The following is an 18588-nucleotide window of genomic DNA, read 5'->3' as shown; positions in this document are numbered from 1 at the left end:
TCCAGCCTGGGAACGAGATTATATAGAGTCCCGGTCCCGTGACTTATTGTTACTCCTGTTGTTCTCTGGGATATGTAGTCTTCTTCTGTGGACTGCACATTCAACAGAAGTATCCATACTTGACATGATGTTATGATGTGGAATACTGATAGCAAAATTATAAAATTACAAAACCATGACAACAGGCTTCACATTTTCACTAACTATAAGGAAATATCAGCCCTGACTTCTCTAGTAAGCATAAGCTCTGATAGCAAAAATCAGATTAGAATTGTTTCTCGTGGTAGAGAGTGTAATAGAATCGAGAGGAAAAAGGCAAGTTTTCATGTTATTATGACAGTCAGCCTCAGAAGCCACCTTTCCCAGCCTATTCTTGAGGTCCCATAGATCTGCCTGCGGCTGACAGTGATAACATGATAACATGAGCTCCAGGGATATACATCTCAAACTGTATGGGAGAAATACGATGGCTGTTGAAGTAATACACTGATGGAAGAAACGGATACACATGCAGTGCCCTGCCAAAGCTTTTGCTCTGCACAGCCTATTTACACAAAAAATTAGAGTTCAAATACAGAAAAAGCAACAGACCTGACAAGAATCAGTTCTACCTCTCCGAAGGTTTCCTGCACAGAACATGCTTTCATCCAGCCTCTGATCATATGCTTTGGGTGCACTGCATTGCTTCTGTGAAATCAGCTTGACACTGGCATCTAACAGCTGAAGGGACATGTCATCTGCAGGAAGTACACCGAAAAAATGGAGTCACCTTCCTCACATTCCTGTTACATATCGTCTTTTTTCAAAATATTCAAAATACGAATTTGCTCGCCTTATGGATGGCAAGGTGTAAAGACCAGGAAGGGGTTCATGGTCCAGCCTGGAAAGAAAAGTATCTGTCTGCATTGATAAGGGTTAAAGTCAGCCTGAAAGCTTCACTCAAGACACCGAGCTGCTGCCTGAACAAAAGCAAAGTCACACACACATCAAGAATCTGGCTCAGATCAGCTCTGCATGTAGCAGAGGTAACTCCTGCTTTTCAAGGGTGCTGGTTGTCTGCAGCTCCCACTACTAAGTACAACAGTACTTAGAGCTGCTCAGCACTTCTCAGGCTGGTGCCATTAGATGTTTTAATGTGTGGACTAATGAAACAGATGAAAACTGAAAATCATGCAATATTTAAAGGCAACAATTAATTACAGAGAATTTAAAGACATAATTAACTTGACATCTAAAGGCGAAAGCCAAAGTATCAAAGCAATACCATCTGCAGATGACTGAAGATGGTTTACAAGTTTGGTTCTGCTTGAGTTTCAGGATATTTACCACTTCTGCAGTGATTTCCTGAAATGCTAATAATAGCTCATAGCAAAGAAGGAGACATCTAGTTTGAACATGGACAGGGTACTTTATATACTTAGCAGGAAAAAAAATACAAAATACAAAAATCCCCCATGTGCTTTTAAGTTGCTTTTTATTTCGAACTTTTAAAAAATGTCTATTAGATTCTGTTGGTGCTTTCTGATTAAACATACATGCTTGTCTCTTGTGGACTTCAATGAGACTTGCATCAGAAGGAGGAATTTGGCCCTACACACCGTATCAGGCTGTATCAGTCACAAAACACCAGGACACCTACTGCAGCCTCAGTGACACATTTTCCTTTTGCTGCTTTACAGCAACACATTAATCAGGACATGAGAAAATGCATTTTTTTCAGGAAATTGCAATTATCTTTTCTGAAGTGCTGTAACTTCTCCCTTCAGGGTTTACTGTGGGCAAGAAAAGGAGCTAGTTGGGTGGATAATTCCGTGTCTTGGTTTCACTCTATGCCTAGCCCTGCATTTGTGTCTAGCAATTGCCACTAAAAGTACCAGTTTACCTTGCCATCAAGCTACTAACAAAACTCCAGCAAGCCCTTGAGAACTCACATACCTGTCTCCGTCTCACCCCATCCTGAAATGAAGCAGTCAGTCCCAACAGGAAATTCAAAATCAGGCAGACATGCTGTTTTCACATACTTTGATTCTATGGCACACTGACCATCGATCGGCTTCAACTTAATTAATGCTGAAAACAAGAAAATCAACCACAAGAAGTATTTGTAACTGGTTTTAATCCCTGGCCATCACTTTCAGTCTGTACCATAACTCTGTGCAAGGCTCCATGCAACTGACATACAGCTTGCACTACATGCTGAACCTGCCCCTTTATTTTTTCTAACTCCTCCCCACACATGATTTTTCTCTGCCCATCATGATTCATCTTCCAATGATTCACAGGGGTGTAAGCCGCAATGCGGCCTAATTATTTCCGGTACACATTCTAAGAGGGGAATTTTATACTGATCTCAGTTCCAACTAATTAAATAAAAAGGTTTTACCAATATCATTGTATGGGACATCGGCCTCCACGCTGTATCTGTGATGTACGATGACCTTCTCCACATCAAATATTTGTTCTTGCTGCTCTTTCCTCTTGAGGTTTTGCTTTCCCAGGGCCACTTGGAGATCTTCTGCTCGGTCTCTGCAAAAGAGTACAGTAAACTACACTATCCATTGTGGTGGTGCAGAAGTTACAGATGTTGTATAACAGTGGTGAAAACCTGCAGCTTAACTATCCAGAAGTCAAGACACTGCTTCCTGATGTAGGGCATGATGGAAAGAATCCCAACGATAGTAATAGGATAGCTTAGAAGAGAAAGATGCAGTGCTGGACAGTACGTGCACCCTTGAATAGTTGCAATGATAAAATACAACATTATTAGTTCTGCATGAACATTTTTTTGCTTTTTTTTTTTTTAACCTAGTTTTTTGACATTTAATTTTTAAATTCATTCTGGGGGAGAACAGCATTGTGCAAACAGTCTGTTATTGCAGCTGTGATGATGAGTGAATCATAGAATGACCGAGGCTGGAAGAGACCTCCAAAATCATCTGGTCCAACTGCCCACCCACCACCAATATTTCTCCACTAAACCATGTTTTAGATCATTTTAGGTGACTGGAGGGTAAGTTTAATTTGTAATTCCAGCAAGAACCATCTTTTAAAATGTATGTGCATATTTTCATGTATGTTTTCCTTTCAATTTGATACCCAGAAATAATTTGGATTGTAAATCATTTCAAGTTGTCCTTAATGGCTACCTTGTTTTTTATATGTTTATCTGCCCTAGGCAAAGGACATGCACATACTCAATGCAGTGTGCAGCAGTAAGAACCCAGCATGATTTAATTAGCACTCCACCACAAAAGTGTCTTGCTCTTCCAGAAGACTTGTTCTGCAGAGATACCATCCAGGGGTGCTTGCCAGCTGTAGTCTTAGTTCCACCATAGATTCTCTTGAGCCCCCTTTGACTTTCTGGTTTTCCACAGGTTTTGAACATTTCATTTTCTTGCTCTTGGGTCCCCACAGCTGCTTTGGAAGAAACAGCAACATGTACTGCAAAAATAACATCAGACAGTAGGAGTTAAGTATCAGGCAGTGACCTGCTCATCTGGACCACCTACACATGACCAACCAGCTCACACCTAAGGCATTACTATACCTGTTCCAGAGCATGGTGAAACAGCACAGAAGTCCCATTCCACTTTACCATTTTTTCTGACGAAGCACCAGGGCTTTTGATCCTCATCAGGATTTCTGAAAGGGATGGTTGAGAGCATCAAAGTGGAAAACTCTCCTGGAAGTTGTGCGAAGAAGCTGAGAATGCTTATAAGAGCACACTTGTGCTTCCATGGCAGAACCAAGCTTTAAGAGATACACTTCAAAAGATTTGATAAAGAAAATACCTAAAATAACGGAGTTGTAACTGCTGCTATTTTACTGTCCCCACACCTAACAACCCTAAGAAAGACAAAGAAAATCAGGTCTGTTTCTGGAATCTTCTCATCAGTAACAGTGGCATCTCCAGTATCTCCATAATTTAGAGAGAGGTGTTGTCAAGAAAGATACCATGATTTTAATACCACCACTTTAGCAAATTCATGGGAGCAATCTGTATTCAAAGATCTGTTTGATACAACTGGCTCTTCAAATGTTACCTGCAGAAGTTATGCTCCCCAATGCCATAAGACTCAGCATCCTCCATAAATGCATTAATAGAGAAGTCCAAGAGCAAGTGGGAATTCCAGTGCAGACAAGTCCTGCCATTCTCTGCTTGGTTTACTCTTCCTCTGTAATAAAAGGAGTCCTCTTCATAACAATCATCCGGTCCTGTAAGACCATGTTGATATAAAAGAGTCTTCTCTGTCATTCTTTGACTAAAGTGGTTCTTTTTCCTCTCTCTTCCTTCCCTAACATTAATTTGACAAAGGATCAGAAGGACTAGCAGGGCTACATGGTGATAATCCAGATAGGCCAGAAATGAGTTATGTCCCAACATCTCTCCAGCATAAGTTCCACTGACTTCAAGTGCCCAAAGCCTCTTTACTGGGTAAGACCTAGCAGCTAAAAGGTGTCTGACAAAGAAGAATCTCTTCTCCAGTGGCCTATGCAAGAAATGGTACTGGAGGGATGAGGCAGAGCTGGGCACAGAGCTGCTGTCATGATAGGGCAACGAGTGTGCCAAAAGTAAGTTTACAGGGTTATAATCCTAAACTGCATGGAGGATGGAGCAAAGATCACCTGCAACACAGAGCAATCAGTGTTATGTTACAAACATCAGCCAGTCATCAGTCAGGCTGTCTGCAAGGTGAGGGCGATCTGTGAGGTTTGACCCCTCGCCTCTCCAATGGAGCCATGACTTACCGATCTCACAGAACCTCCCTTGGTAAGGTTCAGGGCACTTGCAGGTGAATTTTGATCTGATTTTGTGCCGCATACAGATTCCTCCATTTTTGCATGGGTTTGGCCTGCATTGTGAAGAAGCTGTCAAGGTGAAAATCAGAGAAGAGCATCATCACTCTGCTGGACACACTATAGCCATTCACATTCCCACTGGAAATCAGGGAAAGTCTCCATTTAGCCTTGTAAGAACTTCAAAATACCTGCCAGCATGGGGCTCATTAGTGACCAACCCACCAGGACATAAACAGGGCATAAATCACCCAGCATCATCCCTGCAGATGAGACCTGCAGCCAACACAGGCCCAGACCCACAGCACCCCGCAATGCGGGATCTGTGCCTGCTGAGCTGCACTCACCTTGCCGGCAGTCTGGTAACTTGTAGGGATGGCTACAGCTGCACTGATAGTAAGGTTTGGTTAACATAACAAGGCAGTCTCCTCTGGCACAGTTGTTGTCCACACACGTGTCCTCCACTGCAGGAAAGCAGAAAAACAACTTCATCCACGTGTGTGAGAGCTGTGCCTTCACTGGTTGATGGGAAGGCATGTTTCTCCTGACCCAGAGAACCACAGAACATCATCTGAGTTGGAAGAGACCAAAGATTGAGTCCACCCAAAAATCAGACTATATGTCTGAGAGTGTTGTCCAAATAAATGCTCCTTGAACTCCAGTAGCGAGGTGCTATGCCTTCTGCCCTGGGCAGACTGTTCCATGCCCATCACCCTCTGGTGCAGAGCCTTTACTTACCACCCTCCCACCCCTCCCCAGACACAGCTCCATGCTGAACCCTCAGGCTCTGTCACTATCACCAGATAGCAGAGCTCCACTCTGCTGCTCCACTCCCCATGATGAGCTGTGGGCCACCATGACTGCTCCCCTCAGCCTCCTCTGCCCTGGGGTGGCAGAAGACAGCAGTGTGCCTTCTCCACACCTGAAATGTGCAGTGCTGTTTTAGACAGATTCTGGCCTGGATCTATTGACATGGCTGGAGCGGGCTGCTAAATCTCTCCCTCCAGTGACGAGTAGGCTTATAAAACCCTGTACTTGCTCCTGTTGCCTCAGCTGCAAGAACAAGAAACATCAGTCAGCAAAGGAGTGATTACCTTTCTCACAGGTATCCCCGGTATAGGGCCTGGGGCAGTGGCAGGTGAAATGGCTTCCTCTCATCTCACACCAGCCGTTGTTCTTGCAGGGGTTTGGGGAGCACAGATCTTCTAAGGTAGGGACAGAGAGCTTTTAGTTTTGCTTTCAGCTTCTTGCTGGCATTTTTTCTTGTGTGCGCTTTTTGTGTGACAGGTGCCACCATAGGGCCGTGAAGAAGGTTGGGCAAGCATCCACTGTAACACAGGCTGTGCTGATGGCTGGCCCAGCAGGAGCAGCTATGGATTGCTGTGGAGCCTCTTGTACTCTGTAAGGCTTAGAGCCCAGGGGTTCCCAGCTCCCTTTACAGGCAATATGATGGAGCACATTTGCCTCTGCAGTAGAAGCAGATCTATTAAGAACCTGAGCTTGTCCTGGGCGCCTGCCTCCGTGCCATTGGTGTGGAGTTGCTTGGACCTGGTTCTGCCCTGCTTACAACCTAGGACTAAAACTCCCTTGGAAAAGCCATCCAGAGGAGAAGGGTTGTTGCAGTCCCACCTTTCCCCTTGTGTTCCCACAGCAGCCCAGGGCATCCTTTCCTGCTCTCCTAAAATTCAGTAAAATAGAAAAAGAAAAGGAAAAAAAAGAAAAAAGAAAAAAAAAACCAGAAAAGAAAAGAAACCTGCTCTACATTTGGTTCCCAGCACAAATACAGAACATCTATCCCATGAAAACAGCAATTACATCTTACAGTGTCTATAGACAAATAAGCCTGTGTTTTTTTGTAGTAGCAATCAGAAATGTTCTGCATGATCAGAATCCATCCTGTGAAACCTAGAGATAAAACACAGGCTCCTTACAAGAGAAACACAAAAGAGAACACAGCAAACAACCCTCCCCACTCATCCCTTTGAAGCAGGCATTCTGCAGGCAGGCTGGCAGCCGAGCCCTGCCACACACTGCATACAAGGGCTGGGATTTCAACCCTTCCTCGCCCCCCATCCACCCCCACGAGTACCTTGCTGGATTTCTCTGTAGTGAGGGTATAGGTCGATCCAGTCGGGATCCCCCAAGAGCATAAAGTCTTTGGAGGGTTCCTCCTCCACCTGCGTGTATTCATCATAGTACTCATCGTACTCATCAGCTTCATCTGTAGGGGAAGGAAATGCAGAAGGGTTATAACTGCTACAAAGTCACCTCTGTGTGTGACCATCCCCAGCTGGGGGCATCTACTGCAGTGCTTGGAGGGGACACGGATGTTCTTTGCTCAGTTGATAGTTAGGTCCATACAGATATGGACGAGTCCAATTGGCTGAGAGGGAATGGTCTCAGGTTGCACCAGGGGAGATTCAGGCTGAATATTAGAAAAAACATCCCAGAAAGAGTGGTGAGACACTGTCACAGGCTGCTCGTAGAGGTGGTAAAGTCATCATTTCTGGAGGAGTTCAAGAAACATGGAGATGTGTTACATGGCTTTGTGGGCAATACTGATGGTAGGTGGACAGCTGGATGTGAGGAACTAAGATGTCTTTTCCAGTCTTAATGACTACAGGATTCTGAGCATCCTGGGAAGAGAAAGCTCTGCAAGAAGAGGCTTCCTTTGTCTTGCTCCTTCAAATGCCAGCTCCTTGAAGATAAACAGCTTCGTTTGGGCAGCAAGCCTGCAAGCTCACAGAGCCTCTCTGAAGGAGCAACATCCCCACTGTGCTGGGGAACGTGTGCCACAAAGCACGTGCTCACTTGAGGGAGAGCCTGGAGCTCCACCAGCCCATGTTTGGGGCAGATGATCTGCATGGGCACATTGCTGCCTATGGAAGCCCTGCTGAGATGTCAAAGACAAGCTATGGTAATGAGCACACCTAAACTGCGTGCAGAGAGATTTTAAAAAGCTCTCCCCTAGGGCCGGACCGATGGCCCCATGGATAATGCTCAGCCTTGAACTGATTATCGACTACATTATCTTAGTTTTCTCCCCTCATTCATTCCCTTGCAGCCTTTATCTTTATTCTTTCTTTGCTTCTGAAAAAAAAAAAAAAGAAAGAAAAAATCCACTTTTGTAACAATGGATGTTTTATATTTCATATTAAAATAGAATCATCTTTTTTTTTTTTTCTCCTCTTTTTTTTCCCCCATTCCTACATGCTAACTCTCGTTTCTCAGGAAAAAAAAAAAAAAAGGAGAGAGAGAGAAAAGTTTCACCTCATTTACTGCTATGTCAAGTCAAGACTCCTTTTACTCAGCTCATTATTTCCACAGGAGCCGAGTCTCGACAGTGTGCAAGTGCTGCAGAAGTGTGCGCTGTGCTGAGGAACAGAAGGATCTCGTTGGAAGATAAGGACATTGTCTACTGTGGACAAAATTAAATTTAATGTGATGTAGTTAAGAAAGGAAAACAAAAAGAAGGTTTTGCCTGAAATGCAACCTGCAAGCTCACTTTGTCCGAGGGGAGATTCTGCAGGCGGACTCAAGTTTGAGGGAATATTGTGGAGGAGCCTGGTTTTGTTTCCCCTGTTTATTTTCAAAATCTTAGCAGGGAACGTCAGCTTTTGTTCCACAGGTGATTTAAGGAGCTATTCGGAGAGACAGGGTAGCCTTTTTTCTATCTTTCTTCTCTAAAAGACATAGCTGGTAAAAGTTGTGAAGGATGAGCGGAGGAGTTGGGGCTGCCGAGAGCACCCAGCAGACATGCCCAGCATGCGGTACAGAGAGCACAAGGGCTTTGCTGAATTGATAGAGGAAAAACAAGTGCTCCAAACAAGCACAGACACCAAAGCCGCTGCAGAAGCATCTACCAACTGCTCAGCATCAGGACAGTGCTCAGAATTGACGATACCACTGCTTTGTTTTGCTGCCATCTCTTACCAAGGAATCATTTATTAAGCACCATAAGAATAAAGAACAGAACCTCCCCCACCTCCCCCTTTCCCCGGCTTGGGTACATCAAACAAAGATGTCTTCCTGTTTATCACTGCTATATCACTATATCACTAAATAACTATTTGGCTTCCACATTTCTTACTTAAGAAGTGTTCCCATTCCATTTTTATTTTTTTTAATTATTCATAACAAGCCGTGGGTTTAGTAAAGCAAAAGCAACATATTTTCTTTTTTAAATCTAAGCACATAATTAACACACCAAATCTGATACACTGGTTGATTTAAACACATTACTAAATCAGAACTAAATCAGAGTACTCATTCTCTGTAAGCGCTGGAAAACCTTAACGTGCTTAATATAAAAGCAGTGATCTGACATTTGTCACCGAAATGTGACTATTACATGAAATTAAATTAGACATCCTGCATGCAAATTTTCAAAGAATAACTTTTTTTCTGTGTAGTACAAAAAAAAAAAAAAAAAAAAATCTCCCCATAATTGATAGGCAAGAGATTGACTTTTAAAGCTTCAAATCAGCTTTGAGGTCTGGGTGATCTTTTAAACTGCTCAAGCTTTCATCTGCACTTTTTCACATTGCCAAGAGCTGTCAATCATATAATGGATTTCTGATCAATATCCTCTTGTTCGTTAGCTTACACGGACTCTCTCTTATAGGGAGAACAGATATCCCGATGCTGGCAGTCACACTGTTTTCAAAACCTTGCCTGGATCAAGTCATGACTAATGTTCCAAGTGGGAAAGTGATGCATTAGGATGCCATCGAGTGACCCGAATGGCAAGGTAACTTTTTTGGACTGCAGTTGTCGAGATGAGTGATGTGCAAATTTAAAGCTTATTGCCAACACTGAAAGCACCCGGCATTTATTAAAGCTCTCTGAACCTCCAGGGACGAACTGAAATCTGGCCTAATTTAAGCAGGATGAGTTTTTCTGCCACCTCTCTAAATACTTTCTGAGGGTCTGTGAATAATATAAAGTTATTTTTATGAAGCTGAAATTGCGATGGCACTTCAAATACCAGTAGGTCTCCCACTTGCTTCTGCACAGACCTCTTGGTATTTCCTCCCTTCCACAAAAGCTTTGGCTGCGAGCATTTGTGACTTCAGAAAGAAATTGCAAAAGAAATAAGAACAGTGAACAGCCAAACCCTCGCTCCTTTCAAACAATTTCAGGACTATTTCACTATAGTGGCCTTGCAGTGCCTGCCTGCTGTTAGTTGCAGCTGATGATGTGGAAACTAAATACTGATCTGGAACATTCTATAAGGAAAGCAGAATTAATCTGGGGAAAGAACCAGAGCTGTATGGATATAGGGTCACCAAAATGACAACAGAATGAAGAGGAACATAGATGAGTGAGTAGTAAAAGTGAGCATATGTGTGAAAAGGAATCAAATGTAATACTTTACTATTACTTGTAAGCTCAGCTCTATATGCCACTGAATTCAAGAAAAGGAATCGTGAGGCTTACCCACTAAACTCAGCACTAATACAATAATTCTCCACCATAGATCCATTAAGATACAAAAACACACAGTGATCCTAACCTGGTAATTAAAATAGTTGCCTTTTGCACCAACATGAGATTCAGGAAGGCCACGTTGCCTGTTCAAAACACAATAACTTCCCATTTTATCTCAACTGTTGCTTTAAGTGCTGCAAAGCTGCATATGAAGTCAAAACTCAACACTAACCACCAGCCATCGATCTCAATGGATCAGGCTGCCAACACCTCAGGCTCATGCAGAATTTAATAAAGAAATCAAAGCCACTTACCATTCAGCAGGCTGACCAGGGAGGACCAGGAAGGCTGCACAGGATAAAGAAAGGCAGAGTCAGTTGCTGAGCATCCAGCCAAAGTTGCAGTGTGTTTGTAAAACACGAGTCCCAGAGAAGTTAATTGTTTCTTTGCTTATTAAATGATGGTAGTTATCTAATAGCACTACAGCCAGCTAGCAGGGCACTTCCTTCCCATGAGGAAATGCCATACGTTCACCCTCTGACATGAGACTCCAGCCTTTCCTCTTTGGCTCCTGATCAAGGGCAAATGACAAAAGGGAGAAGGAGAAGGAAGAAAACAGCCTTTGAAGAATGAATGAAGCAGAAAGAGAACATACCAGCACCACAGCAGGATTAATTCCCCACACAGAGGTGTCAGCATACCTCTCCTTTTGCTGTAAATCACAGCTGCAGACAGGGCTACCCAGGTGCAACAAGGACATATGCGCTAACAGTAGGCATATAAGAAATGATGTGGAGCTGCCATGCCAGTATTCTCAGCTAAACCCTGGCTGTGACTGTGAGCAAATGAATAAGCAGCAGTGAATAAGAACCTTGCCACGTTACTCAGAACAACTCACACCTGCTGCTACCCTGGGCACATGCACCTGAGGATGCTTGAGGCCTGCTAATGTCCTCCTGGAGACAGGGAGTGGGGGCTTTTCTGCTTGGCTTCCATGCTACATGGTATAGCCTCTGTAACTGCACCTTGTTTCCCTCCTCATCTCTCTGTGCTTCCCCTTCGTGCTATTTGATGAATGGGTTTGGGGACAGAAGCTTTTGTTTTCATGGAGGCTGCTAAAACTTCCTTACTCTCAGGGCAGCCATTTACTTTACATGGGAAGGACAGAGTGACAGCCTGGGCTGCATGAAGTGTGCACTGCATCATTGCTCAGATACAAAAAAGAGAAGGAATGGAGCCTGAGCACATTGCTATTCCTATTATTACTACGTTTCCCCCAAACCTGTCCCCCTTCCAAACCTTTCTTCATGGACTCCTGTGTGTATACCTGGCCTCCTAACACAGAGACTTTATTCCTCCCTTGAGATATCCACCAGATCACACTGCTTCATACAATCTCCACCTCTGCTAGCAGACACGAAGCCAAATATCACCTTTAAGTTCCATACATGAATCTTTTTATGGTGCTGTGTGGCTGAGGCCAGGTAAGAGCCCCTCTCCTTCCCTCCTGCAGGCATGAACTTGCTCTTTCCTATGTGCAGGGGGCTGCTGGGCACGGGATGGGGAACGTGGGAGGTGGGATGCAGTATGAGGGAAGTGGGATGGAGGACATGGGATGGGGGATGCGGAAAGCGGGAGGTGGAATGTAGCATGCAAGTGGTGCAATAGGGGACATAGGATGTGAGATATTAGAGGTGGTTTGCGGGAGGGGGATGGAGCTTTGAGGCCTGGAGGAGCAGCACAGCGGCGAGACCCCTCGCCGTCGTGCCGTATTGCTCATGGCCAGCAGAGGAGGATCTTGTCCTTTCAACGAGGTGCGATACTGCGCCCAGCCGGGAGCGAGATGCGAACAAAAGGAGGGGAAGCGGGGGGGTGGGGGGGAAGAAACGAGGCTGTGGGGCTTGTTTCACCAAACAGCCTCCTTTCTGCAGCCCGGCACCGATACTTTGTGCGTTTTCTCAAGAGAAAATAAAATTGCCAGATCCTGCTGGCAGCAGGTCCACAGAGATGGGGGAATGAAGCTGGAAGAATTCGCGGAGAGCAATTGTAAATTTTATGACTTTAGGCTCATAGAAAAAGAAACCCTGCAAAAAAGAAAAATGCAGGAGAGGCATTTTATGTGGGTACTGGTACATAGTTTGGAGTCAATCACATCTATAGGGTGCCTAAAAATCAAGGGTGGGCTAATGACTGAAACTCAAAATACCTGTTTTCACCTGACCTTTGTTGTTGTCATGATCATAGGGATTAACACTTCAGTGAGGCTTCATTTCTCCAAAGAACCATTGAAACATTGCTAATTAGGCTTTGTACAAAGGTTAAACACCACAGAGAGATGATGCTCTCCATTTTTCCATTTCAACTCCTTAAGAAAGGCTAATAAAATAGATTGCAAACAGCAGTGCCAGAACAGGGAGCTTTCTTATGTCTCAGGTCAGAATCCTACAGCTCCTAGACAAAAATGTCCAGTTAATCTCTGGCAGTTCTTTCAGAGCAAGGCAGCGAGATTTGACCCTAAATTCAAGGGAAGTTATTTACAGCTGCCAAGGGCATTCTGCAGTTGAACAGTCGATTGTGTCTTGCTACCCCTTATTACTATCAAGATGAATAATTACAATACAAAAGCAGGTGGAGGAACAGGCAGCACAAAGGCGACAAGGCAAGGTTAGGCTGTGAATTCACATATGTGCAAACCAGGAGTAATTCCAGAGAAAATAGTGTTGTTATTTGAGCTGATGAGGCAAAGGGAAGAAAATTGCCCCTCCACATACATGTAATTCACAACAAAGCCCTACAGGAGTTCAGAAATTCAGCTGCATCTTGTATGAGTTGCTTGCTGAATTGCACTAAATCAAGGAATTTCTCCTGCAACTCAACACAAAGTGGCCTCCATGGCAGCAAACCAAGCTTCGGCCCTTTCCTCTGCACAGTCTCAGCCTTGCAGCTGGGGAGGCAGTGGCACAGGGCTGTGCTGGAGAACGAGGATGGCTATTTGATCAGCTTCCACCCACGGCTGACATCCGGCACGGAGGAGCCACGAGGGCAGTCACAACTACTGCCTTTCCTCAGGAACCCCTTGATCCTGCTGACAGCTCTCAGTGGGAACCTTTGTCTGGGCTCCCCGCCAAAGGAGGAGGGAATTGACGGTTCTGATGCTCTTACAATCAGCCAGATTTTTGCCTGCAACCATCTTGGATAGTGACAGTCTTTGAACTTCAAGGCAAAATGGCTTTTCCAGCAATGACATTACATTACTCAGCCAAGGCAATGGCTGTGGTATAATGAAAGCAGGGCATATTACCATCTGGAGCACACATGCAATGCATGTTGTATTTTTAGCCTGGGAAACCATTCCCTTACAGGATTCCACCAAAACCCCCAAGTTCTTCACCTCTCTGCTAGCAAGCCATCTCCTGCCTGTGTGCTGAACTGCAGCATTTGCCCCAGAGTACACAGCACGTCCCTTATTAACTGGTGGCAGGACTTCCAGAGAAGTTTACATACAGAGTCTTTCTTTTATTTGCCTAGTAAGGAATTGGCATGTGCTGCCCAGGGAAGTGGTGGCATCACCGTGCCTTGAGGTATTCAGGAAATGGAGAAATGTAGCACTTAGGGACGTGGTTAGTGGGCATGGTGGGGATGGCTTAATGGATGGACTAGATGGTCTTAGTGGTCTTTTCCAATATTAATGATTCTATGATTTTACTGGTTATTCAGTTGCAGACCCTTCCTGTGGTCACACCTGATCCAAAACACGCATGGATCTAAAAGAAGCACAGCACAGCTCTCACAGGTGCTGCAGGAGGCAGCTTGCTTCCCTGCACAGACACGACCATCTCCTGCCCTCCAAGAGATCAAAGTCTCCAAGTTAATCTTTACACTGTAGGAGATGGTCTGCTAGCAGCTGGCTGTTTTTAAAGCGGCTCTCACTGGTGGGTGTGGTGTGTGTGTTGCTTGCTGAAAAACAGGGCCAGTCTGCAATGCCAGAGTTAGGGGAAGGCATGAAACCCATTCCAAGGAGGTTACACAAACCTGCTGTGTCGCACTGAATGCTTTGGCAGTTGGTGCTGGGCTTGCAGGTTATGCTACTCGACTTAAAGCTTATGCAAAGTCATTAAGTCCCTTTAGTTACAGGGAATATCAACCTGCACGCTGCAGGGCATAAGCTGATTGCCTTGGGGGGGCCAGAGAGACGCGTGTCCCTCTCGGAGTGCAATTAGCTGGAGGCACTCCTGGGGCTTCCTCGCCTTCCTGCTGCATCAGGCAAAGTGAGGTGATGCTGCAGGGGGGCATTGTGCCTCATGGAGTGCAAAGGGAGGGGAGTTTGACAACCCTTGCTCTGTTCTGCAGTGGTGCAGCAGAACAGAGCCCTGGGAGGATGGGTGAGTAGAGAAATGGGAGTTTATGACAAGAATGGATCCATGAGAGGGTAGAAAAACTAACATACCAAGGTGTCAAGAGAGACACTTTGGGTCTTTTCACCCTAAAGTGTGATTTTCTGAACACTCCTGGCATGGAAAGACCTGTGCTGATGGTAACAGCCTCTCGGGTGCTGTGGGCCAGCTAGGAAACACAGATCGATGGAAAGTTATCCTCGAATCACAGAACCACAGAATCATAGAAGGTTGGAACGGACCTTAAAGATCATCCAGTTCCAGCTCCCTGCTGAGGGTAGGACTAATAGGTTTTCCTTGCAATTGTTTGATCTTCATGCAATACTTTCTTCTTTTCCGTTCCAATACTAAGTGCACTTGACTACTGGAATAGACATGGCTGGGAACCTGAAAACCCTCTCCATCACAAGTAACAGACATCAATTTTTTGAAGATCCAAAATATTCAGTGAAGAACCACAGCTGCTGCTTCAACTCCTGCGCTTCTCTTTCTCTCTGCTGCCAGTGGTGCTGAGTATCAGAGTAACACTGATAGGAGGGAAAAGGCTGATCTGAACATCTGTTGATTTACAAATGTCTAGAGCTTCATTAACTGGGAGCCCAGCATGTGAGCATCTCCTGCCCTGGAAAGTGTAGGATCCAGCTCAATCTCATCTTTTTGCCAGTTTCTTTAGAAATGGCATTTAAGTGTATCATTCAAGTCTATGTGTATTTCAGAAAAGATTCAGTGCAAGCCTGGGTAAGGCAGGATGCTCAGCTAAATGGCTCTGTCTGGATGTTGATAATAACTCTGCTTCTGAAATTCTTCCTAGCAAAAAATGTGGAATACTTGAAAACACAGCACTTTGTGCCAGGAATATTTCCACCACAGCATCTTATTGAGAAGAAATGTATTGATTTCTCTAAAAAATTCCTTGTCCATGCAATGCCAATGTGTGGATCCATGAGCACCTACTGCAATAAAAGCAAAACAAAAAAAGAAACCCACTCAAAACAAAACTGAAAACCAGGAAGACCGGTTACATCCAAAGGCAATCTTTTGTACAGTTGCACACATATGTTAAAACAGGAGTAAATTTTGCTCTCACTTGCATCCATGATGCATTTTCAAGCCCTAAATAGAAATTCTTTGGATTAATGCAGGTGAAAACAGTTTTTCCTCAGGATATGAAAGAATGGACAGAAATTATTGCTTGATAGTCCTTCAAACCCTCTGGATCCATAAATGTCCCAGATCTTTTCTGTCCTATTTTGACTGACTCAGTAGGAGCTACTGTCTAAATCTGTGTTTGACTTCTGCTATCTAACATCAGTAGCATTTCTAAAGAGGAGTGTTACTTACACAAACTCCTAAAACTAGCCCTGAATAGAAGCGAGAAGGATGAAAACAGGAATTCAGCTGCATGTGGGAGAGGAATCCACAGTTACACAAGTGTGCAAAGTCTATGGTTTTTTTTTGCTCAAGCTATTTCAGCATAACTTCTTTGGAACAAATCATTAAGGGAAAAGGTCCCCTTGTAACATGCTTGCCATGCAATGGTCGCGCCACAGCAACTCGTTCCCCTCTTCCTATTTTTTTTGGTGTTTTTTTTTTCTCTGGGATTCACACCAAGTGCTAAGCCATAAAAACTTGTTATATTAATTATGAAGAAAAAATATGTTTTATTAAAAACTAGCCTGCTGAATATTCTGTCGTGCTGCGTTTCAGTGACAGCAGAATTGCTTTTGCATTTTAGCAACGTTAATGAATTTTCAGGGCTGGGGGAGACATGCACTGCGTTTTCCACTGTGCAATGTAGAACAAAGTCAGCTAAGGATTGTCAGAGAGAGCAAACCAACCTAACGCTTAGAACCAGTTAGGAAAATTCACACCAGACTTCACACTGTGTAAGACAACTATACCTGCCTCACTGAGTGCGGATTATCACTGCTTGCAAACTCATCCAGCTCTTCAGAAAGACCCACCATGTACTAAAGCCCCTCACTATACATGTTTCCCAAAGAATCATAGAATTACCCAGGTTGGAAAAGACCTTGAAGATCATCAAGTCCAAAGGAATCAATTTAAACATGCAAACATTGAACATTTGGAAATCAAGTTCAGCAAATATGAAATCACCACACATAGGAATTGGCATCAAGAAAGCAGGGGTTTGAAGGAACCTTCTTTCAAAAGAAAATCCACATGGAGAGGCCAAAGTTCAGCCCAGTGCCATCGCCGTGCTGTGCCCTGTACCACCCCAAGGATGAGGTAGGCAGGAGATACTCACTACCCACTCTTCACCCTTTCCAACTATCCAGGAAAGGCTCTGCAAGTGACAGGGCTGGCATGCAGCAAGAAAAGAAATATCGAACTATACTCACAGACACATAGGTGTTCCCTAGGAAAAGAACCAGTGGGAGAACCTGAAGGGTCAAAGCACCATTAACCATCCTCATGCTGCTCTATTTGAACTGAAATATGCTTTTTCTTGTTGTCCTACATTTTTTCAGATAAGGCACAATTATTTGAGGGTGAGCTACCTCAGTGCAAATAACTGACTTCAAATATTGTTTAATGTTCAACAGATTGCCCTGATTAAATAAGTGCACCCTGTCCAGAAAAGCACCTAGTTGGCTGCTGGTAAGTATTCCAAACAAGTAAGTAACAAAGCTGGGCATAGTATAAACTAATGACAAAACTGTTTTTCTTGTGTTCAATTTTTTTTTTTTCTGTTATTCTCATTCAAAACAGGTCTGTCAGACTTTTCTTCCAGCAACTTGAACAAATGGTGAATCTCATTATAAATTGTAAAACTTTTAGAAACATGAAAGTGTGCTGTTTTTTTATTATTATTCTTTTCTAGTTTCAGACATCAAGACTCACATTCTCAAGCATTTTTCCATGGATATGAGAACTCATGATCTGTTTCCTAATAAAACCTGAAATTCTCGAGTTTCCCCAGTTTCTAGGTGAATACCGAAGCATTTACAACAACAGTGGCAGCTGAGGGAAACAACACAGGAACACAACCCCCTATTATAGAAATGCCAACAAAATTGTACTTATCAGACCTTGTTTGTGCTACATGTTATGAGAACATATGAAAAACACACTTTTTCTCCCAAATATTTTGGAGCCCAAGAGCAAAGGACAAGGAAATTAGAAATACAGAAGTACTTGTTAATACTTCTCTATGTTTATGAAGCTGAACACATTTTGCATCACCAGGAGGAAAAGAACATAATTTTCTGTTGAGAAGACTCGAACAGTCTACAGTAAATTGTACACTCATTTTGGAGCTTGATCATCATAAAGTAGTTTTCATGCATCAAAAAATAAATAGTGCGACACCTGTTCCTCATGTACATACTTTAAGCAGGTGCCTACAAGCAAAAAATGTTTGAGATTTGATATGTTGGTGGCCACACATGCAGGTTTAAGATATACCAGATTCTCTAACTAGTTGGAAAGACAGCAAGATGAAAGGGGTTAGATAATGCACAACTTTATGTAACGTGTCCTTGAGTAAGCTGATTTGCACTGAATTTTAATAGAGCCCTGATTCATCAAATCTCAAACAGAATTAAGGTATGGACTGGATCCTAATAACATCATTCTTTATACCCATGAAAGATAAATTAAAGGATGCAAAACTGCTATTGACAAACATTGATTATATGTACTTTGATGGACTTTGAAGTTGTGCCAGATGCGTCTTGTCAGCCTCCAAAGTTTTCTTTTAAATCTCATTGCATAAGGCTTTTACTTTTTAATTATTTTTTTTCCCTCAGCCTCTTTGATCAAGAAAAAATGTAGATCATATTTGCGTGATGCTATTTCCTATGCATTTTATTTAGATATGCCCTTGTGCACAGCTCATGATATGTTAAAAAACATTACGTGGCACCTAGGAATATTAACTTGTTATCCTGGGTGCTGTTTAACACTTTATTGACCTTCTTATACTTTGATTCTTAAAAGTATG

General features: G+C 43.5%; 1 protein-coding gene across 1 annotated transcript in view; it reads right to left on the bottom strand.

Moving 5' to 3' along the window:
• The window catches only part of HABP2 (hyaluronan binding protein 2), a 25375-nt gene extending 8231 nt beyond the window's left edge, over positions 1-17144 (bottom strand). Inside the window, exons 1-12 of the mRNA XM_015867318.2 lie at positions 16985-17144; positions 10542-10575; positions 6887-7018; positions 5892-6002; positions 5145-5261; positions 4750-4869; positions 4044-4215; positions 3548-3642; positions 3195-3441; positions 2384-2526; positions 1936-2070; positions 592-737 (exon numbers count right to left, since the gene is read on the bottom strand). Of these exons, the coding sequence (XP_015722804.1) occupies positions 592-737; positions 1936-2070; positions 2384-2526; positions 3195-3441; positions 3548-3642; positions 4044-4215; positions 4750-4869; positions 5145-5261; positions 5892-6002; positions 6887-7018; positions 10542-10575; positions 16985-17059 (1527 nt within the window). The 5' untranslated portion in view covers positions 17060-17144. The remainder of the gene's footprint in view (positions 1-591; positions 738-1935; positions 2071-2383; positions 2527-3194; positions 3442-3547; positions 3643-4043; positions 4216-4749; positions 4870-5144; positions 5262-5891; positions 6003-6886; positions 7019-10541; positions 10576-16984) is intronic.
• Between the last annotated feature and the right edge of the window lie 1444 nt (positions 17145-18588).

Source organism: Coturnix japonica, chromosome 6 (assembly GCF_001577835.2).
Source record: "Coturnix japonica isolate 7356 chromosome 6, Coturnix japonica 2.1, whole genome shotgun sequence".
Classification (NCBI taxonomy): Eukaryota; Metazoa; Chordata; class Aves; order Galliformes; family Phasianidae; genus Coturnix; species Coturnix japonica.
Note: the sequence above shows the minus strand (reverse complement) of the source record. Positions and strands in the feature narration are given on the sequence as shown.